Source organism: Pseudophryne corroboree, chromosome 8 (genome assembly GCF_028390025.1).
Source record: "Pseudophryne corroboree isolate aPseCor3 chromosome 8, aPseCor3.hap2, whole genome shotgun sequence".
Classification (NCBI taxonomy): Eukaryota; Metazoa; Chordata; class Amphibia; order Anura; family Myobatrachidae; genus Pseudophryne; species Pseudophryne corroboree.
Window position 1 is genome coordinate 63,537,284 of NC_086451.1, and position 21,394 is coordinate 63,558,677.

Sequence of the window (21,394 nt, forward strand, 5' to 3'; positions counted from 1 at the left end):
ACTTTTGTAAAAGGAGTACTACATATACAGCCCCCGGTTGTGCCCCCAGTGGCACCGTGGGATCTTAATGTAGTTTTGGATTTTCTCAAATCCCATTGGTTTGAGCCACTCAAATCGGTGGATTTGAAATATCTTACATGGAAAGTAACCATGCTACTGGCCCTGGCTTCAGCCAGGAGAGTGTCAGAATTGGCGGCTTTATCGTATAAAAGCCCATATCTGATTTTCCATTCGGACAGGGCAGAACTGCGGACGCGTCCTCACTTTCTGCCTAAGGTGGTTTCAGCGTTTCACCTGAACCAGCCTATTGTGGTGCCTGCGGCTACTAGCGATTTGGAGGATTCCAAGTTGCTGGACGTTGTCAGAGCATTGAAAATATATATTTCAAGGACGGCTGGTGTCAGAAAATCTGACTCGCTGTTTATACTGTATGCACCCAACAAGCTGGGTGCTCCTGCTTCTAAGCAGACGATTGCTCGTTGGATTTGTAGCACAATTCAACTTGCACATTCTGTGGCAGGCCTGCCACAGCCTAAATCTGTCAAGGCCCATTCCACAAGGAAGGTGGGCTCATCTTGGGCGGCTGCCCGAGGGGTCTCGGCATTACAACTCTGCCGAGCAGCTACGTGGTCAGGGGAGAACACGTTTGTAAAATTCTACAAATTTGATACCCTGGCTAAGGAGGACCTGGAGTTCTCTCATTCGGTGCTGCAGAGTCATCCGCACTCTCCCGCCCGTTTGGGAGCTTTGGTATAATCCCCATGGTCCTGACGGAGTCCCAGCATCCACTAGGACGTCAGAGAAAATAAGATTTTACTTACCGATAAATCTATTTCTCGTAGTCCGTAGTGGATGCTGGGCGCCCATCCCAAGTGCGGATTGTCTGCAATACTTGTACATAGTTATTGTTACAAAAAAATCGGGTTGTTATTGTTGTGAGCCGTCTGTTCAGAGGCTCCTACGTTTGTCATACTGTTAACTGGGTTTAGATCACAAGTGGTACGGTGTGATTGGTGTGGCTGGTATGAGTCTTACCCGGGATTCAAAATCCTTCCTTATTGTGTACGCTCGTCCGGGCACAGTATCCTAACTGAGGCTTGGAGGAGGGTCATAGGGGGAGGAGCCAGTACACACCACCTAGTGGTCAAACTTTTAAATTTTGTGCCCTGTCTCCTTCGGAGCCGCTATTCCCCATGGTCCTGACGGAGTCCCAGCATCCACTACGGACTACGAGAAATAGATTTATCGGTAAGTAAAATCTTATTTACTGGCTGGAGATTACAGGTATGGCCACACCCCTATTGGGTATGGTGACCTCCCTGAATCCCGCTAGCAGCAACTACTTGTGAAGGGGTTAAATGGGAACTACCAGAGGCTTGCCAGTCTCTGTTCGGGGGGTATCTTTTTGTTTCCCCTGCATGTGGCTCATAACTCCGTTTCTGCGGACCCTGCTCCCAATGTCGTGTGTCGTGTCGTTGTCTAGGGGGTTGATATGAGTTTTGTGAATTTTTCACTCTACAATCTCGTGCCATGTGTCCCGGTCTATGACAAGAAAAACAAGTTACCACATTTGACTTACCCACAGAGTTTGGTGATTTATACAAAGGCTGCCTTGTGGTCAGGGCCTGTATACTTACGGCCATTAATTTATCACCTTGTTGTTCCCTGTGTCTGGTGATATTCCGGTCGTGATCAATAGCAGCCTCTCTCAAAGTAGCCACCGACAGACCTCGCCAACATGGTTGCGTGGTCTGCACCCTTGTCTTTAATGCCTCTTTTAAACCATCCATTAGTACAGATACTGCTACTTCTCGATGGTTTATGTTTGTTTTAATGTCCTCTATGCCTGTGTATTTTGCCATTTCTAATAATGCCCTGTGAAAATATTCTGCAGCAGTTTCTGACTCCTTTTTGTTTAATGGAGAATATCTTGTTCCATTTAACTACAGCTGGGAAATACTCCTTTAACTGTAAACTTATCCTTTTTACATTATCTTTGTTGTACACATCTGTAAGAGGTACATCCTGATCCAATTCACAGTCAGCTAAAAATTGAGCTGCGTCGACATTGGAGGGTAAACATGCCCTCAGCAATATCTGCCAATCTTTGTTATTGGGCTCTAAAGTGTTTCCTAGGTCTCTGATGTATTTTTGGCTAGCAACTAAGTCTTTCCTAGGGTCAGGGAATTCAGACACTATGGTCCTTAATTCCATTCGGGAAAACGGGCTATACATGGCAATGTTTCTAATGGGAGTGACTCCTGTGGTGTCCGTTTTCCCATTTGGAACAGCTATCACCCTAACAGGATTAAGTCTAGCAACATCATTCGGTGTAGATTCTACAGCCTGTGGTGAAATGGTTTCAGCATAGTGTATGGTGCCGTACTTACCCGTTGATACGACCTCACCTGTCCCTCCGCTAGGGGCCTTTGTTACTAATCTTAAGGGTTGGGCCGTGCCTACTGTAGTTTCTGATATGGTGGCTGCTAGAGAGAGCGCTGATATTGTTGCCGATTCGTCCTCTTGATCACACTCCTGGGGAAAGTTCAAAACAGGGTACAACTTGCACGGGTTAATACTTGCATTGGTTAATTGGTTAACATTATCTTTAACATTTACACAGTTGCTAAGTGTTTGTGTGTTACACCTTAGTGCGTCATTCTCCGCAACCAATTTCTCTCCTGCAATGTATGGTGGCGGCGGTGCCGTGGCTATCAGTTTCTTGATAGGATTAGATCCCGCCGCCAGAGCCAATCCTCTCTGTATTTCACCCTCCTGTTGCCATAACTGCAAATAATCATAATGTTGGATTCGTCTCTTTGTTGATTTAATGAGACATATCCTCCTCCTTAAATTCATTAACACTTCTGGGCTGAAGCTACCTACTCTTGGGAATTTCTCCCCGTCGTGCATTGTCATTCTTTCCCATTCATCACATAAAACCTCTGTGTGTGAACCATATTTTTCACACATTACGTACCTTGCCGACCCGACTGGTCGGTTTACTGAATCAACCCGAACCGAGGTTGATCGCCCCCTTCCTGAACAATTGGCCCCCATAACTTGCAGGTGTTGCTTTCACCACCTCTGACCTTAAATCAGGGTCTTCAGCGAACCCTTACAAAAACCAAAATGTTCACGATAGGCTGACGATGGCGGTTTACCGAGTACCCCACTCACTCGCCCACGCCGACCAATACGACCTACACACTGCCTTAGCGCTGGCGTACTCGACCCAGGGCCCCTAGGAACCTCTATTTACTGGAACATGTGAGTGTGTTCCGCAGAGCATTGACCCTTTCCAGTAACTATTGGTTGTTGGACAATTCCTGAGTGACCAGCGAACTTCCCTTCAGAAAATAAAAAATTACACAAATCACGTCAGAATGTACAAATAGTGTTTATGACCGGGTTCGTACACAAATGGTACTGGTCAGACTAACTAATGCACACAATTACGTGCGGTACAATCGTTCAGCACATAAGCAACTAATCTTATGTGCAGAGCGACCAGTGGAATCGAAAATTTCGGCTGCGAATTCCTTCAGCCAGAGCTTTATTGGCCTATATGGGTTCTGCACCAACCCCCTGGGTTGTGCTACTTATCTCTATCTATAGCGGACTTCTTTGTCTGCTGTACCTGGACCTCCTGGTCTGTTCTGGACCTCCTGGTCTGTGCTACAGTATGACCTCCTGGTCTGCTATACTCTACTGCTCAAATTTTATATTTAACAAGGGATGCCTCATTAGCCACCATGTACGACACTTACATGCATGTACCTCTGCGAGAACTCGACTTCTTGTGGTTCAACCTTGAAAATTGTATAAACTTATATATACAAAACACTCACTCATCACATGTACACTTTTGTTTCTATTTCTGCGCAGAAATTTTCTTTAGACCAGATGTGTTGTAAATTTGGAGAAGGATCTGTTAATTTAAATTTCGGATATTAAAATAGATTTGCGCTATTTATCGCCTGTTGCGCTATTTGTCTCCTGTTGCGCTATTTATCGCCTGTTAAAAATCAACACTATCGTGTGACTTGAATTACGTGGGCGTACCCAGACGCTCCGTTGCGTAATTTACGCTGCGTGCGTCGGCCTTTGCGTACGCGAGTCTCAGCCCTTTGTTAGAGACACGTGTACACAAAGCCAATGTCCACCGTAACACAACTAACACGTTTATCAATGTAGATGATCCTCGATCCTCTACTGAACCCCACACCAATCTCTCCTTGTACCTTTAGGTAGAGCTGCGTGTGTGCTTTACACTTTATCCCTTAATGCATTACTTTTACACTTTAACTATGAAATAGCGACAAATCTCTTTTAGCACGTTTATCAATTATAAAATGGCAAACAGGAGAGTGATATATGAAAATACACGAAAAAGAAATGCATATATGCGTGTGTGCGTACGCAAGATAGAAATAAACAGTTTTAAAAGACACTAGCGTGTTGTTCTTACCTCCGGTTCCGGATTCCCTCAGCACCCTTTACTAAGCGAAGCAGACGCTTATCCCGTCAGCACTGCGAAGAATATGATCTCCCGCCCTTTGCTGATGGATAATGTCTGCTGAAATTACCTAGCAGAGATATGTGAAGGACAGGACGAGCCGCCAATTGATGAAGCTAAATGTTTATCTTATTTAAAACCCTTTAAGAGGCCTAAGAACACTGTACGCTATCGACGTATGGAATACCGTAAGGGTACGCACGTTGCGTAACAATCGCTTAGCCGTGGTCGAGACGCTCAAGCGTCACGTTCGCTCACGGCCAAGAGATCACAGGCAGGCACGCTAGTGGCTGCTGACTAACGTAATGGTTCGCTATAGCGTAGCGGACGCTCGGGACCACGAGGAGATCACCAGCGGCGCAGACGCTCACAATGTTAAACCTTTATATCTAAACCATAAACTATGTAATATGCAGTAAAACCTTAGTGTAGAGATAGGGTGTAGATGCAACACAGTGTAACCTTATTAACTTAAAAGCTGTTCGAGCGTCACCGACGCTCTGAGAATACTTAACACTATAATAAATACACAACTACCGGGCTTAGGGTCTAATGCCTTATGAATATGTTATACTTGCAAAAAGAATAATACAATACAAGTCATACACTACAATATAACATAGACTAACTAACCAGATAACTACACATGAAATACAATACAATACTATTACGTTTAAGGGAATATAAGAGAGAAAGAGGAGAAGAGAGAGAGAGAGAGAGAGATATATGGCTCACAATAACAAGAAAGACAATATGATTGCGGAGAAAAACTTGCGCACAAAGGGGAACGATCGCATGCGCCTCTGGACATCCAGCTCCCGATTATCAGCAATGAGAACCGTTGAAGAGTGAGCTGGATGTGATCGGCTTGTCTATTTATGCCCCACACACAATACAATTCAATGGTCCCTACAATCTCATTGTTCATTGGACACAGGAATTAGTCTTCGCACTATAACAAAAGGTCATAGGTTGATTCATACAGGTGGGCTGTGACGATTTCCAACTGCTCAGGTGGGTGGGAAACTAGGTTTCCCGCCGCATGAATAAGTGCAAATAATAGTAAATGGACATAAACTTCTTATGTCCATAACTATTCGCACGAGCGATTAATCCGCTTCAAACCAACACCGGAATATTGCTAATTAAATACTCTTCCGATGGATACTAAACACCACTGTATAATCCCTGTCTGACCCTTTGTATCAGACAAAGAGGGATCTCTCTGTCCATGAACATTCTACATTAACTAAACTTTCAGAATCTATCAAAGGGACCATGATCTATAAAATACATTATAAAGTGAAAATATGTAACGATTGAGTCGCACGCTACGAACACATAAACTCTACCGTAAATGCACATACCGTGCGCCTGCGGGTGCCCGCGACTGCGTGTATGCGCACGCACGGGAGAGTGTACGCATGCGCAGAGCGGACATGAATGAGGTGCAAATATGGCAGTGTGCATAGTGATATTTTTCTGACTTTGACAGCCCGAGGGGTCTCGGCTTTACAACGTTGCCGAGCTGCTACTTGGTCAGGGGCAAACACGCTTGCAAAATTCTTCAAATTTGATACCCTGGCTGAGGAGGACCTGGAGTTCTCTCATTCGGTGCTGCAGAGTCATCCGCACTCTCCCGCCCGTTTGGGAGCTTTGGTATAATCCCCATGGTCCTTACGGAGTCCCAGCATCCACTAGGACGTCAGAGAAAATAAGATTTTACTTACCGATAATTCTATTTCTCGTAGTCCGTAGTGGATGCTGGGCGCCCGTCCCAAGTGCGGATTGTCTGCATTACTTGTATATAGTTATTGTTAACTAAAAGGGTTATTGTTGAGCCATCTGTTGAGAGGCTCTGTTATGTTCATACTGTTAACTGGGTATCATATCGCGAGTTAACGGTGTGATTGGTGTGGCTGGTATGAGTCTTACCCGGGATTCAAAATCCTTCCTTATTGTGTCAGCTCTTCCGGGCACAGTATCCTAACTGAGGTCCGGAGGAGGGTCATAGTGGGAGGAGCCAGTGCACACCAGGTAGTCCTAAATCTTTCTTAGCTGTGCCCAGTCTCCTGCGGAGCCGCTATTCCCCATGGTCCTTACGGAGTCCCCAGCATCCACTACGGACTACGAGAAATAGATTTACCGGTGAGTAAAATCTTATTATTGTGGTGCCTGCTGCTACTCGGGACTTGGAGGACTCCAAGTTGCTGGACGTAGTCCGGGCTTTGAAAATATATGTTTCCAGAACGGCTGGAGTCAGGAAGACTGACTCGCTGTTTATTCTGTATGCACCCAATAAGCTGGGTGCTCCTGCTTCAAAGCAAACTATTGCTCGCTGGATCTGTAGCACGATTCAGCTGGCTCATTCTGCGGCTGGATTGCCGCATCCAAAATCAGTGAAAGCCCATTCCACAAGGAAGGTGGGCTCTTCTTGGGCGGCTGCCCGAGGGGTCTCAGCTTTACAGCTTTGCCGAGCGGCTACTTGGTCGGGTTCAAACACTTTTGCAAAGTTCTACAAGTTTGATACCCTGGCTAAGGAGGACCTTGTGTTTGCTCATTCGGTGCTGCAGAGTCATCCGCACTCTCCCGCCCGTTTGGGAGCTTTGGTATAATCCCCATGGTCCTTACGGAGTCCCCAGCATCCACTAGGACGTTAGAGAAAATAAGAATTTACTCACCGGTAATTCTATTTCTCGTAGTCCGTAGTGGATGCTGGGCGCCCGTCCCAAGTGCGGACTTTCTGCAATACGTGTATATAGTTATTGCTTAATAAAGGGTTATTGTTATGAGCCATCCGTTGAGTGATGCTCAGTTATTGTTCATACTGTTAACTGGGAAAGGTTATCACGAGTTGTACGGTGTGATTGGTGTGGCTGGTATGAGTCTTACCCTGGATTCCAAAGTCCTTTCCTTGTAATGTCAGCTCTTCCGGGCACAGTTTCCCTAACTGAGGTCTGGAGGAGGGGCATAGAGGGAGGAGCCAGTGCACACCAGATAGTACCTAATCTTTCTTTAGAGTGCCCAGTCTCCTGCGGAGCTCGTCTATTCCCCATGGTCCTTACGGCATCCACTACGGACTACGAGAAATAGAATTACCGGTGAGTAAATTCTTATTTTTCTCTTCTCAAGGTTTAGTAAGTAGACCCTAGAGTTGCTTGTGGGTTTCCATTTACCTCCTGCCTTGTAGTCACTCTACTATGAAAGACTTGCGCAGTCAGTACAGTGTATATGGGGAAAAAAAAAATAATAATAATAATAATAATAATAAATATACATATATTATGTGTGTGTCAGTCTCTCGTCTCTCTATCTGCATTATCACACAGTAGCTGATATTGGGGCAGATGTATTAACCTGGAGAAGGCATAAGGAAGTGATAAACCAGTGATAAGTGCAAGGTGATCCACACACCAGCCAATCAGCTCCAGTATGCAAATTGACAGCAGCTGATTGGCTAGTGGGTTTATCACCTTGCACATATCACTGGTTTATCACTTCTTTATGCTTTCTCCAGGTGAATACATCTGCCCCAGTGTCTGTAGAGTTGGCATCAGCCCTTACGGGTCTTGCAGTGTGAGAATACTGTGCAGGGCACTGGATCTGCCCACACAAAGATCCATAAAACCCAGAATGTTTCCACAGTGGTGTCTCTGCTTTTCTTGACTTCTATAATGTGAAAATGTTCAATGTGTGTGTTCTGTAGACCAGTGGTTCCCGAGCGGTCTTTGTTCATGGCATCGGTGGCGGATTGGGATGGGAAAACCAGCCTGGGAAATTTATGGAATCAGCCCTAATGAGGGGGTGGGACGGGATCCCTCCTCACAGGGCCTGATTATACGCGAATGCGGCCTTTCCTCGTGTCTTTTGCTGCAGGCTAGGTGCAGATTGGGAAGTAAAAGTGGCCCTGTAAAAGTTTATAGAAGTGGCCCGACATGGGCAGCACAAGAGGTATAACATACCTTGTAGCCATGTCAGTGGGCTGACGTCATGTGGTGGTGGGGACACATGACGGCACACGAAACAGGCTCAATAGACATGTCAGCCTACCAGGAATCTTCCTGGTGATCCCTATGGCCAATCCGCCCCTGCATGGCACCCTTAGGCCAAGGGGTACATTCAACTGACGTTGAGGTACCGTTGGAGCCTCTCGCGCCAGTGCAACACAGCAAAAACAAGCACAGTTCTCTTACCATAATAGCCTTCTATGGGTGGTATACAATTACAGCGGTCATTTTTTGCATGGAAAAAATGCTTTTATCACGATTTTTGCCCGATAAAAATGATTGGGCTATCCAATTAAATCCCATTTTTTTTCCACACAGAAACATATAGGTCGGGGGCTTTTTGTGGATCCTATGTGTTTCCGTTACCGTGATCATGGAAATTGGTTCTTTATTGGTAGGGCGAAACCCAATACCTGATAAGTGCCGCCATCGGGGCTAATAGGATAGCCCCTATGTGTGCAGCGCTTAATTGAATATCCCTCCCAAAACTTTCCTGTTGAGTTACTCAGTATATTTTGATGTTACCTGCCATCCTTTGGTTCACTTGTGTGTTGTTGGGATTGGTTGTGCTACTGGGTTCTCACATTGCTGTTTGTTCACCATCACTGGTTTTGCTGATCACATTGAGCGGAAGAGGAGATGAGAGAAAGTGGGGTGCAGGCGGACAGTGGGTTGTAGGTGCAGATGTGAGACAATGAAAGGGATGGACAGATGCCATTGGGGATAGTGTGAGACAAACACAGAAAGCAGGAGAAAAAACAAGTTTTATGGTAAGAACTTACCTTTGTTAAAACTCTTTCTGCGAGGTACACTGGGCTCCACAAGGAATGGACAATGGGGTGTAGAGTAGGATCTTGATCCGAGGCACCAACAGGCTCAAAGCTTTGACTGTTCCCAGAATGCACAGCGCCGCCTCCTATATAACCCCGCCTCCCTGCACAGGAGCTCAGTTTTTAGTTAACCAGCCCAATGCAGTAGCAGGAAAAGAGACCACAACGGTTAGTAGCCACAACACCGCATTCTCACGACAGGAGTCGTGTCAGCTGCTAATGCTATACCAACCCAAAGAAGCTAAGTGCGTCAGAGTGAGCGCCTTGTGGAGCCCAGTGTACCTCGCAGAAAGAGTTTTAACAAAGGTAAGTTCTTACCATAAAACTCGTTTTCTGCTGCGGGGTACACTGGGCTCCACAAGGAATGGACAATGGGGATGTCCTAAAGCAGTTCCTTATGGGAGGGGACGCACTGTAGCGGGCACAAGAACCCGGCGTCCAAAGGAAGCATCCTGGGAAGCGGCAGTATCGAAGGCATAGAACCTTATGAACGTGTTCACAGGACCATGTAGCTTATGAACGTGTTCACAGAGGACCACGTAGCCGCCTTGCACAATTGTTCAAGGGTCGCACCACGTTGGGCCGCCCAAGAAGGTCCAACAGACAGAGTAGAATGGGCCTTAATGTGATCAGGAGCAGAGAGACCAGCCTTCACATAAGCATGTGCAATCACCATTCTAATCCATCTGGCCAGAGTTTGCTTGTGAGCAGGCCAGCCCCGTTTGTGAAACCCAAACACAACAAAAAGAGAATCAGATTTCCTAATAGGAGCAGTTCTCTTCACATAGATACGAAGAGCCCGTACCACATCCAAAGACCGCTCTTTGGGAGACAGATCAGGAGAAACAAGTGCCGGAACTACAATCTCCTGATTAAGGTGGAACGAAGAAACCACCTTAGGTAGATAGCCGTGACGAGTCCTAAGAACCGCCCGGTCACGGTGAAATATCAGATATGGGGAACTACAGGACAAGGCACCCAAATCCGACACTCTTCTAGCTGAAGCAATAGCCAGCAGAAACACCACCTTAAGGGAAAGCCACTTAAGGTCAGCTGAACCAAGAGGTTCAAACGGAGACTCTTTTAACGCCTCCAAAACCACTGACAAGTCCCAAGGAGCTACAGGCGGGACATAGGGAGGTTGGATACGCAGCACGCACTGAGTAAAGGTATGCACATCAGGTAAGGTCGCAATTTTTCTCTGAAACCACACCGACAAGCCAGATATTTGAAACTTGAGGGAGGCCAGACGCAGGTCTAAGTCCAGGCCCTGCTGAAGAAAAGCCAACAACTTGGCTATACTAAACTTGGAAGCATCATAATCGTTAGATGCGCACCAAACAAAGTAAGAATGCCAGACCCTATAGTAAATCCGAGCAAAAGCCGTTTTCCGGGCCCGCAACATAGTTTGAATGACCGCCTCAGAAAACCCCTTTAGCCCTTAGCCACGCCGTCAAAGACAGCCGGGCTAGGTCCTGGTAGACACAGGGGCCCTGAACGAGGAGATCTGGGTGTTGTAGAAGTAGAATTGGACGCTCTAATGATAGGCCTTGCAGGTCTGAGAACCAGTGCCGTCTGGGCCACGCTGGAGCTATGAGAAGCAGAATTCCTTTTTCTTGCTTGAACTTCCGAATTACCCTGGGTAGGAGTGACACCGGAGGGAACACGTACGGCAGCCGAAATCTCCACGGTACCGCCAGCGCATCCATAAATGCTGCTTGAGGATCACTTGTCCTTGCTACGAAGACCGGAACCTTGTGATTGTGTCGAGACGCCATCAGATCTACGTCTGGAAGGCCCCACCTTTCCACTAGGAGTTGAAACACTTCTGTATGGTGGCCCCACTCGCCGGCATGCACGTCCTGACGACTGAGAAAGTCTGCTTCCCAATTCAGGACTCCCGGAATGAATATTGCCGATATGGCCGGTAGATGGCGTTCTGCTCACTGTAGAATCCGTGAGACTTCCTTCATTGCTAGTCGGCTTCGAGTGCCACCTTGATTTATGTAAGCCACTGTGGTGGCGTTGTCTGACTGTACTTGAACAGGACGGTTCTGAATTAAATGCTGGGCTAGGTTCAAGGCATTGAAGACCGCCCGCAATTTCAGAATGTTGATTGAGAGAAGGGACTACTCCTTGGTCCACCGCCCCTGAAGGGAGTGTTGCTCCAGCACCGCGCCCCAACCTCTTAGACTGGCATCTGTCGTCAACAGGACCCAGTCGGATTTCCAGAACGGACGGCCCCTGCACAGTTGTTGGTCCTGGAGCCACCAGAGCAGCGACAGACGGACCTCCGGAGTCAATTAGATCATTTGAGACCTGATCCGGTGAGGCAGGCCTTCCCATTTGGCTAGAATCAGCCTCTGGAGAGAGCGAGAGTGAAATTGAGTGTACTCCACCATGTCGAATGCTGACACCATGAGGCCCAGCACCTGCATCGCCTAATGTATCGACACTTGCGGACGAGAAAGGAAGCAACGAATCCTGTCCTGAAGTTCCAGGACTTTCTCCTGAGACAGGAACAACCGCTGGTTGTGAGTGTCCAATAGTGCTCCCAGATGCACCATGCTCTGATCAGGGATGACTTCTTCCAGTTGATGAGCCACCCGTGGGCTTGCAGAAACCAGACCGTCACATCTAGACGACGCAGGAGAAGTTCTGGGGAATTTGCCAGGATTAACAAGTCGTCCAAATATGGCAGTATCCTGACCCCTTGACGGCGGAGTACCACCGTCATCTCCGCCATGACTTTTGTAAAGACTTGCGGAGCCGTTGTTAAACCAAAAGGTAACGCCAGAAACTGGTAATGGCAGTTGCCAATCGCAAATCTCAGGTATTGCTGATGAGACACTGCTATAGGAATATGCAGGTAAGCATCCTGTATATCCAGAGAGACCATGAAGTCCCCAGGTTCCAAGGCCAGAACTATAGAGCGAAGGTTTCCATCCGGAACCTGGAAACCTTCACAAACCTGTTCAATGCCTTGAGGTTGAGAATGGGCCGGGAGGACCCATTCGGTTTCGGGACTAGAAACAGCGGAGAATAGTACCTCCGGACCCTCTGCGCAAGAGGCACCTGTACTACGACTCCTGTATCCAGGAGGCTCTGTACCACCGAATGTAGAGTGTTTGCCTATGTCTTATCCAACGGGACATCTGTCTGGCAAAATCGATGAGGGGGTCTGTTTTTTGAAGGCTATGGCGTAACCTCGTGTGACGACTTCCCGTACCCAGGTATCTGAAGTGGTCTTCAACCATTCCTGGGTATACCCTAGAAGCCGGCCCCCCACCCTGGGATCCCCCAGAGGGAGGCCCGCCCCGTCATGCGGCAGGCTTATCTGTCTTGGAAGCTGGCTGACGGGCCGCCCAGGCTCTTTTGGGCTTAGGCTTACCAGGTTTGGAAGTGCGGGCCTGCTTGTTGTATGCCTGACCTTTTGCCTTACCTGAAGGACGAAAGGGGCGAAAGGAAGTACCTTTAGCCTTCGACACGGAAGGAGCAGTACTTGGCAGACAGGCAGTTTTGGCAGTAGCCAAGTCAGTCACAATCTTATTTAAATCCTCCCCAAACAGAATATCTCCCTTTTTAAAAGGGAGTACCTCCAGGGTTTTTCTAGAGTCCAGATCCACAGACCAGGATCTCAGCCACAATATCCGGCGAGCCAGGACTGATGTAGAAGAGGACTTGGCTGCCAGGATACCGGCATCAGAAGCCGTCTCTTTTAATATAACGAGAAGCTGTGACGATATAAGACAAGCGTTGTCTAGCATGGTCAGAGGAGATTTCAGCATCTAACTCCAAGGCCCATGCTTCAATGGCCTCTGCAGCCCAAGTAGCTGCAATAGTGGGCCTTTGTGCAGCACCCGTGAGGGTGTAAATCGCTTTTAGACAACCCTCGACACGTTTATCCTTAGGCTTTTTTAGAGACGTGACGGTGGTGACCGGTAGAGCTGAGGAAACCACCATACTAGCCACATGTGAGTACACTGAAGGAGGCGTTTCCAAATTCTTAGACCGCTCTGGCGCGAGGGGATAGCGAGCCAGCATCTTCTTTTGAGGCACAAACTTCGTACCCGGGTTTTCCCAGGGTTCCTGACGTATATCAATTAGGTGGTCAGAGTGAGGTAAAACTTGTTTAATCGCCTTCTGACGCTTGAACCTATCTGGTTTCTTAGGAGGAACGGATGGCTCGGGATCATCCGTAATCTGTAAAATTAACTTAATAGTCTCCAAGAGATCAGGAACATCCACATGTGAACCACCGTCCCCATCAGCCGTATCAGAGTCAGAACCTGTGGGGTCAGTGTAAGTGCCGTCTTCATCCGACGAGGTGTCAGTGACAGCAGTGGATTGTGAGGAGACAAGTGCTCGCTTAGAGGACCCCTTGGACATAGGCGAGCGACGGTCAGACTTTTTAGCAGTCAGCGTCCAGCAAAATGGCAGGAGGAAATACTCGTATAAGCGCCTTTTCCTGTGAGGTAAAAATAAAGTATATACGTTCCTTGTATATTGTATATGCGGTGAATTTCTCTGGTCCTCTGTCTCCAATGTTTCAATTCTTAGTCAGGAATACTCAGTCCCAATGGAGAGAGATATAGATAGATAGATAGATAGATAGATAGTTTCTTTTTTTTTATTTATAAATATATCTAAGACAGATGTGTATAAATGCTTCGTGTTCGCCTTATTTTCTATAACCCACTAGGCTTTAAGGGAGGGAGATAGTGGAGCTCCACAGTGCGTACCCCAACTCACAATGGAGTTCACCAAGACGTATATATCACGGTTTCTTTATAACGTGACCACGTGTGACCTTCACCCAGAAATTTCTAGAGAAGAATGCGTACCCTACTCACTTATGAGGAGGGAGTTTTCAAATTCTGAAATGTTTCTTTGGTCTAGTTGAAGTGTGTGTGTGTGTGTGTGTGTGTGTGTGTGTGTGTGTGTGTGTATAGACTCTTCTCTTCCCTCTATCTCCAGTCCTTTCACCGGGAATTCTCAGTTCCCATGGGTATGCGGAAAGAAGGTAACAGACAATGTGTAGAAATGTCTTATACCTATATAGTTATATATAGCCCACTTAAACCAGAAGGAAGGATGGTGGTTATTTATAAAGCGTACCCCAACTCACAATGGAGTGCCCCAAGATGTGTGTATATTGGTATCTTTTCAGCAGGACCACATGTGACCTTCACCAAGGAGTTTCTAAACAGGGATGCGTACCCACACTCACACGATCAGATGGTAATACCCTCCTATCTGGGTTTCTTTATCCAAAATAGAGTGAGACTCCCCCAAAAAAGTGGGTGATATAGTAACAGTTCTCCTCAATAAAACTTTCAACACAAAAGTCCAGGAATGACTTTTTAAAAAAGGAATATTTTTATATAAAGAAAAGAGTCTGATTACATAAACCCCATAACTGGGGTAAATCACAGTAAAAACGTACACAAAATGTTAACATCCATAAAAGCAAGATTAAAAAAGGGGATTCCAAAGCAGGGGAAAAATTTTTTTCCACCACTAGTCGCATAAGGGGAAGTCCGGACCCCCCAACGGACGTAATGATGGAACAAATACCTCCTTGGTCCCCGATGTGTAGAAAAATTCTGTATCACTGTGCCAGGATCAGTCGACGCGTTTCGGCTCTTAATGGAGCCTTTATCAAGACATACTGGCATTGTGATATCCCACAATATTTAAATGGTGAGTCACCAATCATATGCCATCAGGAAGTGACATCATAATTGCACCCAGATACATAGTAAAATTTAAATAAAATCAAAAACACATGTACATTTTTTACAAACCTACATTTCCACAAAACCTCTACATCATATGGATTATAGAAATGTATTAAAAGTATGGTCCCGGAAGTGAAAGTGTACTGTTATTTTTAATAGCATCTATATTCAGTCCCAAAGTTTAAATGTCCTAACCCTGACTAGCGGTGTTTCAAAAGAACTAGAAGATAGTCTAATTTTTAAAGTTTTCAAACTTCTGTAAAAGAACGGGGGCGAACGACCTTATGCGTTCCACTCCAATACGTTCCAAAGCCCGCACTTCCGCTTCCGTTTTTACCGGAAGCGCGCGCACCAAACGTAACCCAGAGGGTACGCGCACGATGACACTTGCGTTCCACCTCTGGGTTGTACACAGTTGAGGAAACGGCCTTATGCGCTCCGCCTCCATGCCTGCTATGTTCCACACATCTTCCTCCGTCTTTGACGGAAGTGAGCGTGCGCTTACAGAAAACTGACTAGAGGGCGCACACATGATGACACGTGCGTTCCACCTGCTACATGAAGCACATACCCATGCGTTCGACAGATTCATTGCACTATAATTTTAAACAAACCTATAATCGTGATAGTACATAACAAATTCTCCCAGGCTACATATATAACGTGCTAAACATAAATCTCTGACGTCCTAGTGGATGCTGGGAACTCCGTAAGGACCATGGGGAATAGCGGCTCCGCAGGAGACTGGGCACAAAAGTAAAAGCTTTAGGACTACCTGGTGTGCACTGGCTCCTCCCCCTATGACCCTCCTCCAAGCCTCAGTTACATTTTTGTGCCCGAACGAGAAGGGTGCATACTAGGTGGCTCTCCTGAGCTGCTTAGAGTAAAAGTTTAAATTATGTTTTTTATTTTCAGTGAGTCCTGCTGGCAACAGGCTCACTGCACCGAGGGACTAAGGGGAGAAGAAGCGAACTCACCTGCGTGCAGAGTGGATTGGGCTTCTTAGGCTACTGGACATTAGCTCCAGAGGGACGATCACAGGCCCAGCCATGGATGGGTCCCAGAGCCGCGCCGCCGGCCCCCTTACAGAGCCAGAAGACAGAAGAGGTCCGGAAAATCGGCGGCAGAAGACGTCCTGTCTTCAATAAGGTAGCGCACAGCACCGCAGCTGTGCGCCATTGCTCTCAGCACACTTCACACTCCGGTCACTGAGGGTGCAGGGCGCTGGGGGGGGGCGCCCTGAGACGCAATAAAAACACCTTAGATGGCTAAAAATGCATCACATATAGCTCCTGGGCTATATGGATGCATTTAACCCCTGCCAGTTTTTCCTTAAAGCGGGAGAAAGGCTCCGCCCCCTTCTCGGCGGCCTATCTCCTCAGCACACAAGCGCCATTTTCCCTCACAGCTCCGTTGGAGGGAAGCTCCCTGGCTCTCCCCTGCAGTCCTGCACTACAGAAACAGGGTAAAACAAGAGAGGGGGGGCACTAATTTGGCAGATTAATAAATACAGCAGCTATATAAGGGAAAAACACTTATATAAGGTTATCCCTGTATATATATAGCGCTCTGGTGTGTGCTGGCAAACTCTCCCTCTGTCTCCCCAAAGGGCTAGTGGGGTCCTGTCCTCTATCAGAGCATTCCCTGTGTGTGTGCTGTGTGTCGGTACGTTGTGTCGACATGTATGAGGAGGAAAATGGTATGGAGGCGGAGCAATTGCCTGTAATAGTGATGTCACCCCCTAGGGAGTCGACACCTGACTGGATGGTCTTATGGAAGGAATTACGTGATAGCGTCAGCACTTTACATAAGACTGTTGACGACATGAGACAGCCGGAAAATCAGTTAATACCTGTCCAGGCGTCTCAAACGTATTTTCCAGTAGGGCCGCACGTTACATGATCACGGCAATGAAGGAGGTTTTGAACATTTCTGATACTACAAGTACCACAAAAATGGTATTATGTGGGGTGTGAAAAAACTACCCGTAGTTTTTCCTGAATCAGATTAATTAAATGAGGTGTGATGAAGCGTGGGTTTCCCCCGATAAACTGCTAATTTCTAAAAAATTATTGGCATTATACCCTTTCCCGCCAGAGGTTAGGGCGCGTTGGGAAACACCCCCTAGGGTAGATAAGGCGCTCACACGCTTATCAAAACAAGTGGCGTTACCGTCTCCTGATACGGCCGCCCTCAAAGAGCCAGCTGATAGGAAGCTGGAAAATATCCTAAAAAGTATATACACACATACTGGTGTTATACTGCGACCAGCAATCGCCTCAGCCTGGATGTGCAGTGCGGGTCTGGCATGGTCGGATTCCCTGACTGAAAATATTGATACCCTGGACAGGGACAGTATATTATTGACTATAGAGCATTTAAAGGATGCATTTCTATATATGCGAGATGCACAGAGGGATATTTGCACTCTGGCATCAAGAGAAAGTGCGCTGTCCATTTCTGCCAGAAGAGGGTTATGGACGCGACAGTGGTCAGGTGATGCGGATTCCAAACGGCATATGGAAGTATTGCCGTATAAAGGGGAGGAGTTATTTGGGGTCGGTCTATCGGACCTGGTGGCCACGGCAACGGCTGGGAAATCCACCTTTTTACCCCAGGTCACCTCTCAGCAGAAAAAGACACCGTCTTTTCAGGCTCAGTCCTTTCGTCCCCATAAGGGCAAGCGGGCAAAAGGCCACTCATATCTGCCCCGGGGCAGAGGAAGGGGAAAAAGACTGCAGCAGGCAGCCTCTTCCCAGGAACAGAAGCCCTCCCCCGCTTCTGCCAAGTCCTCAGCATGACGCTGGGGCCTTACAAGTGGACTCAGGTACGGTGGGGGGTCGTCTCAAGAATTTCAGCGCGCAGTGGGCTCACTCGCAAGTGGACCCCTGGATCCTGCAGGTAGTATCTCAGGGGTACAAATTGGAATTCGAGACGTCTCCCCCTCGCCGGTTCCTGAAGTCTGCTTTGCCAACGTCTCCCTCCAACAGGGAGGCGGTATTGGAAGCCATTCACAAGCTGTATTCCCAGCAGGTGATAATCAAGGTACCCCTCCTACAACAGGGAAAGGGGTATTATTCCACGCTGTTTGTGGGACCGAAGCCGGACGGCTCGGTGAGACCTATTTTAAATCTGAAATCATTGAACACTTACATACAAAGGTTCAAATTCAAGATGGAGTCACTCAGAGCAGTGATAGCGAACCTGGAAGAAGGGGACTATATGGTGTCTCTGGACATCAAGGATGCTTACCTTCATGTCCCAATTTGCCCTTCTCACCAAGGGTACCTCAGGTTTGTGGTACAGAACTGTCACTATCAGTTTCAGACGCTGCCGTTTGGATTGTCCACGGCACCCCGGGTCTTTACCAAGGTAATGGCCGAAATGATGATTCTTCTTCGAAGAAAAGGCGTCTTAATTATCCCTTACTTGGACGATCTCCTGATAAGGGCAAGGTCCAGGGAACAGTTAGAGGTCGGAGTAGCACTATCTCAAGTAGTACTACGACAGCACGGGTGGATTCTAAATATTCCAAAATCGCAGCTGATTCCGACGACACGTCTGCTGTTCCTAGGGATGATTCTGGACACAGTCCAGAAAAAGGTGTTTCTCCCGGAGGAGAAAGCCAGGGAGTTATCCGAGCTAGATGTATATCACAGGGTAATTGTACTAGGAAACCCTGACTAAATGCACTCTTTCTTAACTAACACTGACTAAAAAAGGCAGGTAGAATACTTAAGTGTCTTGTAAAGTCACAGCACTGACAGCCAGGCGCCTTTACATAGGAGGATTTGCCCAAGCATTCCCAGGAACAGTGAGCTGAGGGATAATGGCGCCGCAGACACTGCCAGGGAGTGACAGATATGCAGCTCCAGGGCGGAACATTTGCAGAAAATGGCGCACTGGGGGAGGGACTTCAGGTCCAAGCTCTATCCCCCTGCTGGAAAAACCACCGGGTACTGCGGGCTCTAATAAAGAGGTTTATAGAGAAAACCTGACCTGTTCTATGCTCTGGTGATCTAGTGGGATCACCTGTACTGCCACAGTGTCCACCGCCAGCGCGCGCGGCGGCCCGCCTCCCACTGACCGCGCCGGATTGCGATAAAGACCGGGTCCCGCAAGTTGGACCCACTTACCACCTCCCGAAGCGCGGCCACGCGATCCCGGAGAGCCCCCGTCGTGTGTGCCTGACAAGAAGAAAACCGGAGCCTCCTGCTGTAGTTACCCAGCAACCAGGGCTCGGGAGTGTACAGCGCCGCTGGGGAGAGCCGGAGCTGCAGCCGTGAGTGTCCACTGACATGTAACACTGCTGCTGCCCTTGAAGTCTTCACTTTTTTCCTCAGAAAAAAAGCTCTTCTTAGGGCTGCCTGGAGCAGCCCCTCTGTTAAGTGCCTGCTACTGCAGCACCAACTACAAAACTGAGATCCTGTGCAGGGAGGCAGGGTGATATAGGAGGCGGCGCTATGCATTCTGGGAACAGTCAAAGCTTTGAGCCTGTTGGTGCCTCGGATCAAGATCCTACTCTACACCCCATTGTCCATTCCTTGTGGAGCCCAGTGTACCCCGCAGCAGAAAAAACACCCGTACCCATGCTAAGGTGGGGGGGTTTCAGTTCAAGGTGATGCACGCGATGTGATGTTCCACAAAGGCATACCGCTTCCCTCACACAGCGTAACTTGTGATGTTGGAACACCATTTGATTACCTTTGTTGTAGTTCGTAGGGGAGGAAAGAGGAATTGGTATATGGTTCCCCACAACACTGTCGGGGCCTGATAGAAATAAAAGTAACTGTGCACCTGGGTAAAACTGTGCTGCACTGCAGGTGGGGCAGATATAAAATATGCAGCAGGATGTAGGTTTGTTTGGTATGTGTCCAAACTGAAATCTAAATTGCAGTGTAAAAACAAAGCTAACATTTGTGGGCTACATGCAAAATGACTGTTTTTATTCCAATTGTAAAGCACAGTGGAATATATTGGCGCTGTATAAATTACGGTTAATAAACATGGTATGCTTTTGTTGATAAATTCAATTTAAAATAAAAATACAGGTTTCTTTTACATGTATTAAGTGTATATCCACTAGTCTGATAATGCCAGTTTACTGGTCACATTGGGGCAGATGTATTAATCCAGGAGAAGGGATAAAGTAGTGATAAGTGGAAGGTGATAACACACCAGCTCTCAACTGTCATTTTTCAAATCCGTAATGACTGGCTGGTGTGTTATCACCTTGCGCTTATCACTGCTTTATCACTTTTCCAGGTTAATACATCTGCTCCACTGTTCCTGTTGCTGATGGGTAAGTGTTTGACCATGGACGAATCTAGGTTTGGTATACCCTATCTGGTGTTTCTGCATTTTGCTGCCTATATAGGTTGCGACATTTAAAGAGCCTGCTGAATGTTGTTTGTTTCTCTCCTGATTTTACTTCTTGTCATATGTTCTAGGATATACTGGATGCAGCCCAGTCCTCCCCTATGTTATCTCCATATTCTGCCTGGGTACTGGATAATGTCTTGCAACATAAAGAATTGGCTAACTCCTCTGTCTACAACTCACTGTCGGAAAATTGCAGTCCTACTCTTGCCTTATCATCCAAACCTGGTTCACCAGCCATTGTTGTGACTTCCCCAGTGAGCATAGCCAAAACAGAGCTGGTAAGCTTCTCTGTGCTGCTGTTGCAATGTGGGTTTTGTGGTGGTAAAAATGTCCTGTCCTCACTGGGCTATCTCCTTAGGTCCGTCAAATCATTAAGGAGGCAGACCAGTCTACAAAGTTGCAGTTGGAAAAAGTAACCGAAGTGGAAAGCGTAATCCGGTTGTACGAAGAAGGACATAGAGCAAAAATGAAGGTACGTGGTGGCCCATTTTCCTGGTTGATTTCATCCTTGCCTTTTTTCTTTTTTTCTACATAGTATAGTCCTCTAACTCTCTTTTTAGGATGATCTGCGTGGACGCCTTGATATGACGGATCAGTTCAGCAAGTCATTTGCTGAGAAGGCTGTAGAGCAGCTGAAACGCTTTGAGGAAAGGATGGAGTTAGAGCAGAGACAACAGAAGCACCAACTTCAAGAGCAGCTGGAGAAGGGGTGAGAGGAAAAGAACAATTGCTGCTTCTCAACAAACCATTGGTTGGTGCCTAATGCCTTTTTCTTTGATTTTTTTTTTTTTTTTAATAGGTCAAAAGAGGTCTTAGGGCAACAAGAAAAATTAAAGGAGGAACACCGTCACAGAGCCAAGGTTTTTCACCTTTTACGCCTAGGGTGTCTTTTTAAATATGAAGTAATGATTTATC

At 47.1% G+C, this 21,394-nt stretch overlaps 1 protein-coding gene across 1 annotated transcript in view; it reads left to right on the forward strand.

Annotated features, from left to right (window-relative positions):
- GLE1 (GLE1 RNA export mediator) overlaps positions 1–21,394 on the forward strand; it is a 105,514-nt gene that overhangs the window by 27,152 nt on the left and 56,968 nt on the right. Inside the window, exons 2-5 of the mRNA XM_063936515.1 lie at positions 20,548–20,757; positions 20,838–20,951; positions 21,040–21,188; positions 21,279–21,339. Coding sequence (XP_063792585.1) covers positions 20,548–20,757; positions 20,838–20,951; positions 21,040–21,188; positions 21,279–21,339 — 534 coding nt within the window. The remainder of the gene's footprint in view (positions 1–20,547; positions 20,758–20,837; positions 20,952–21,039; positions 21,189–21,278; positions 21,340–21,394) is intronic.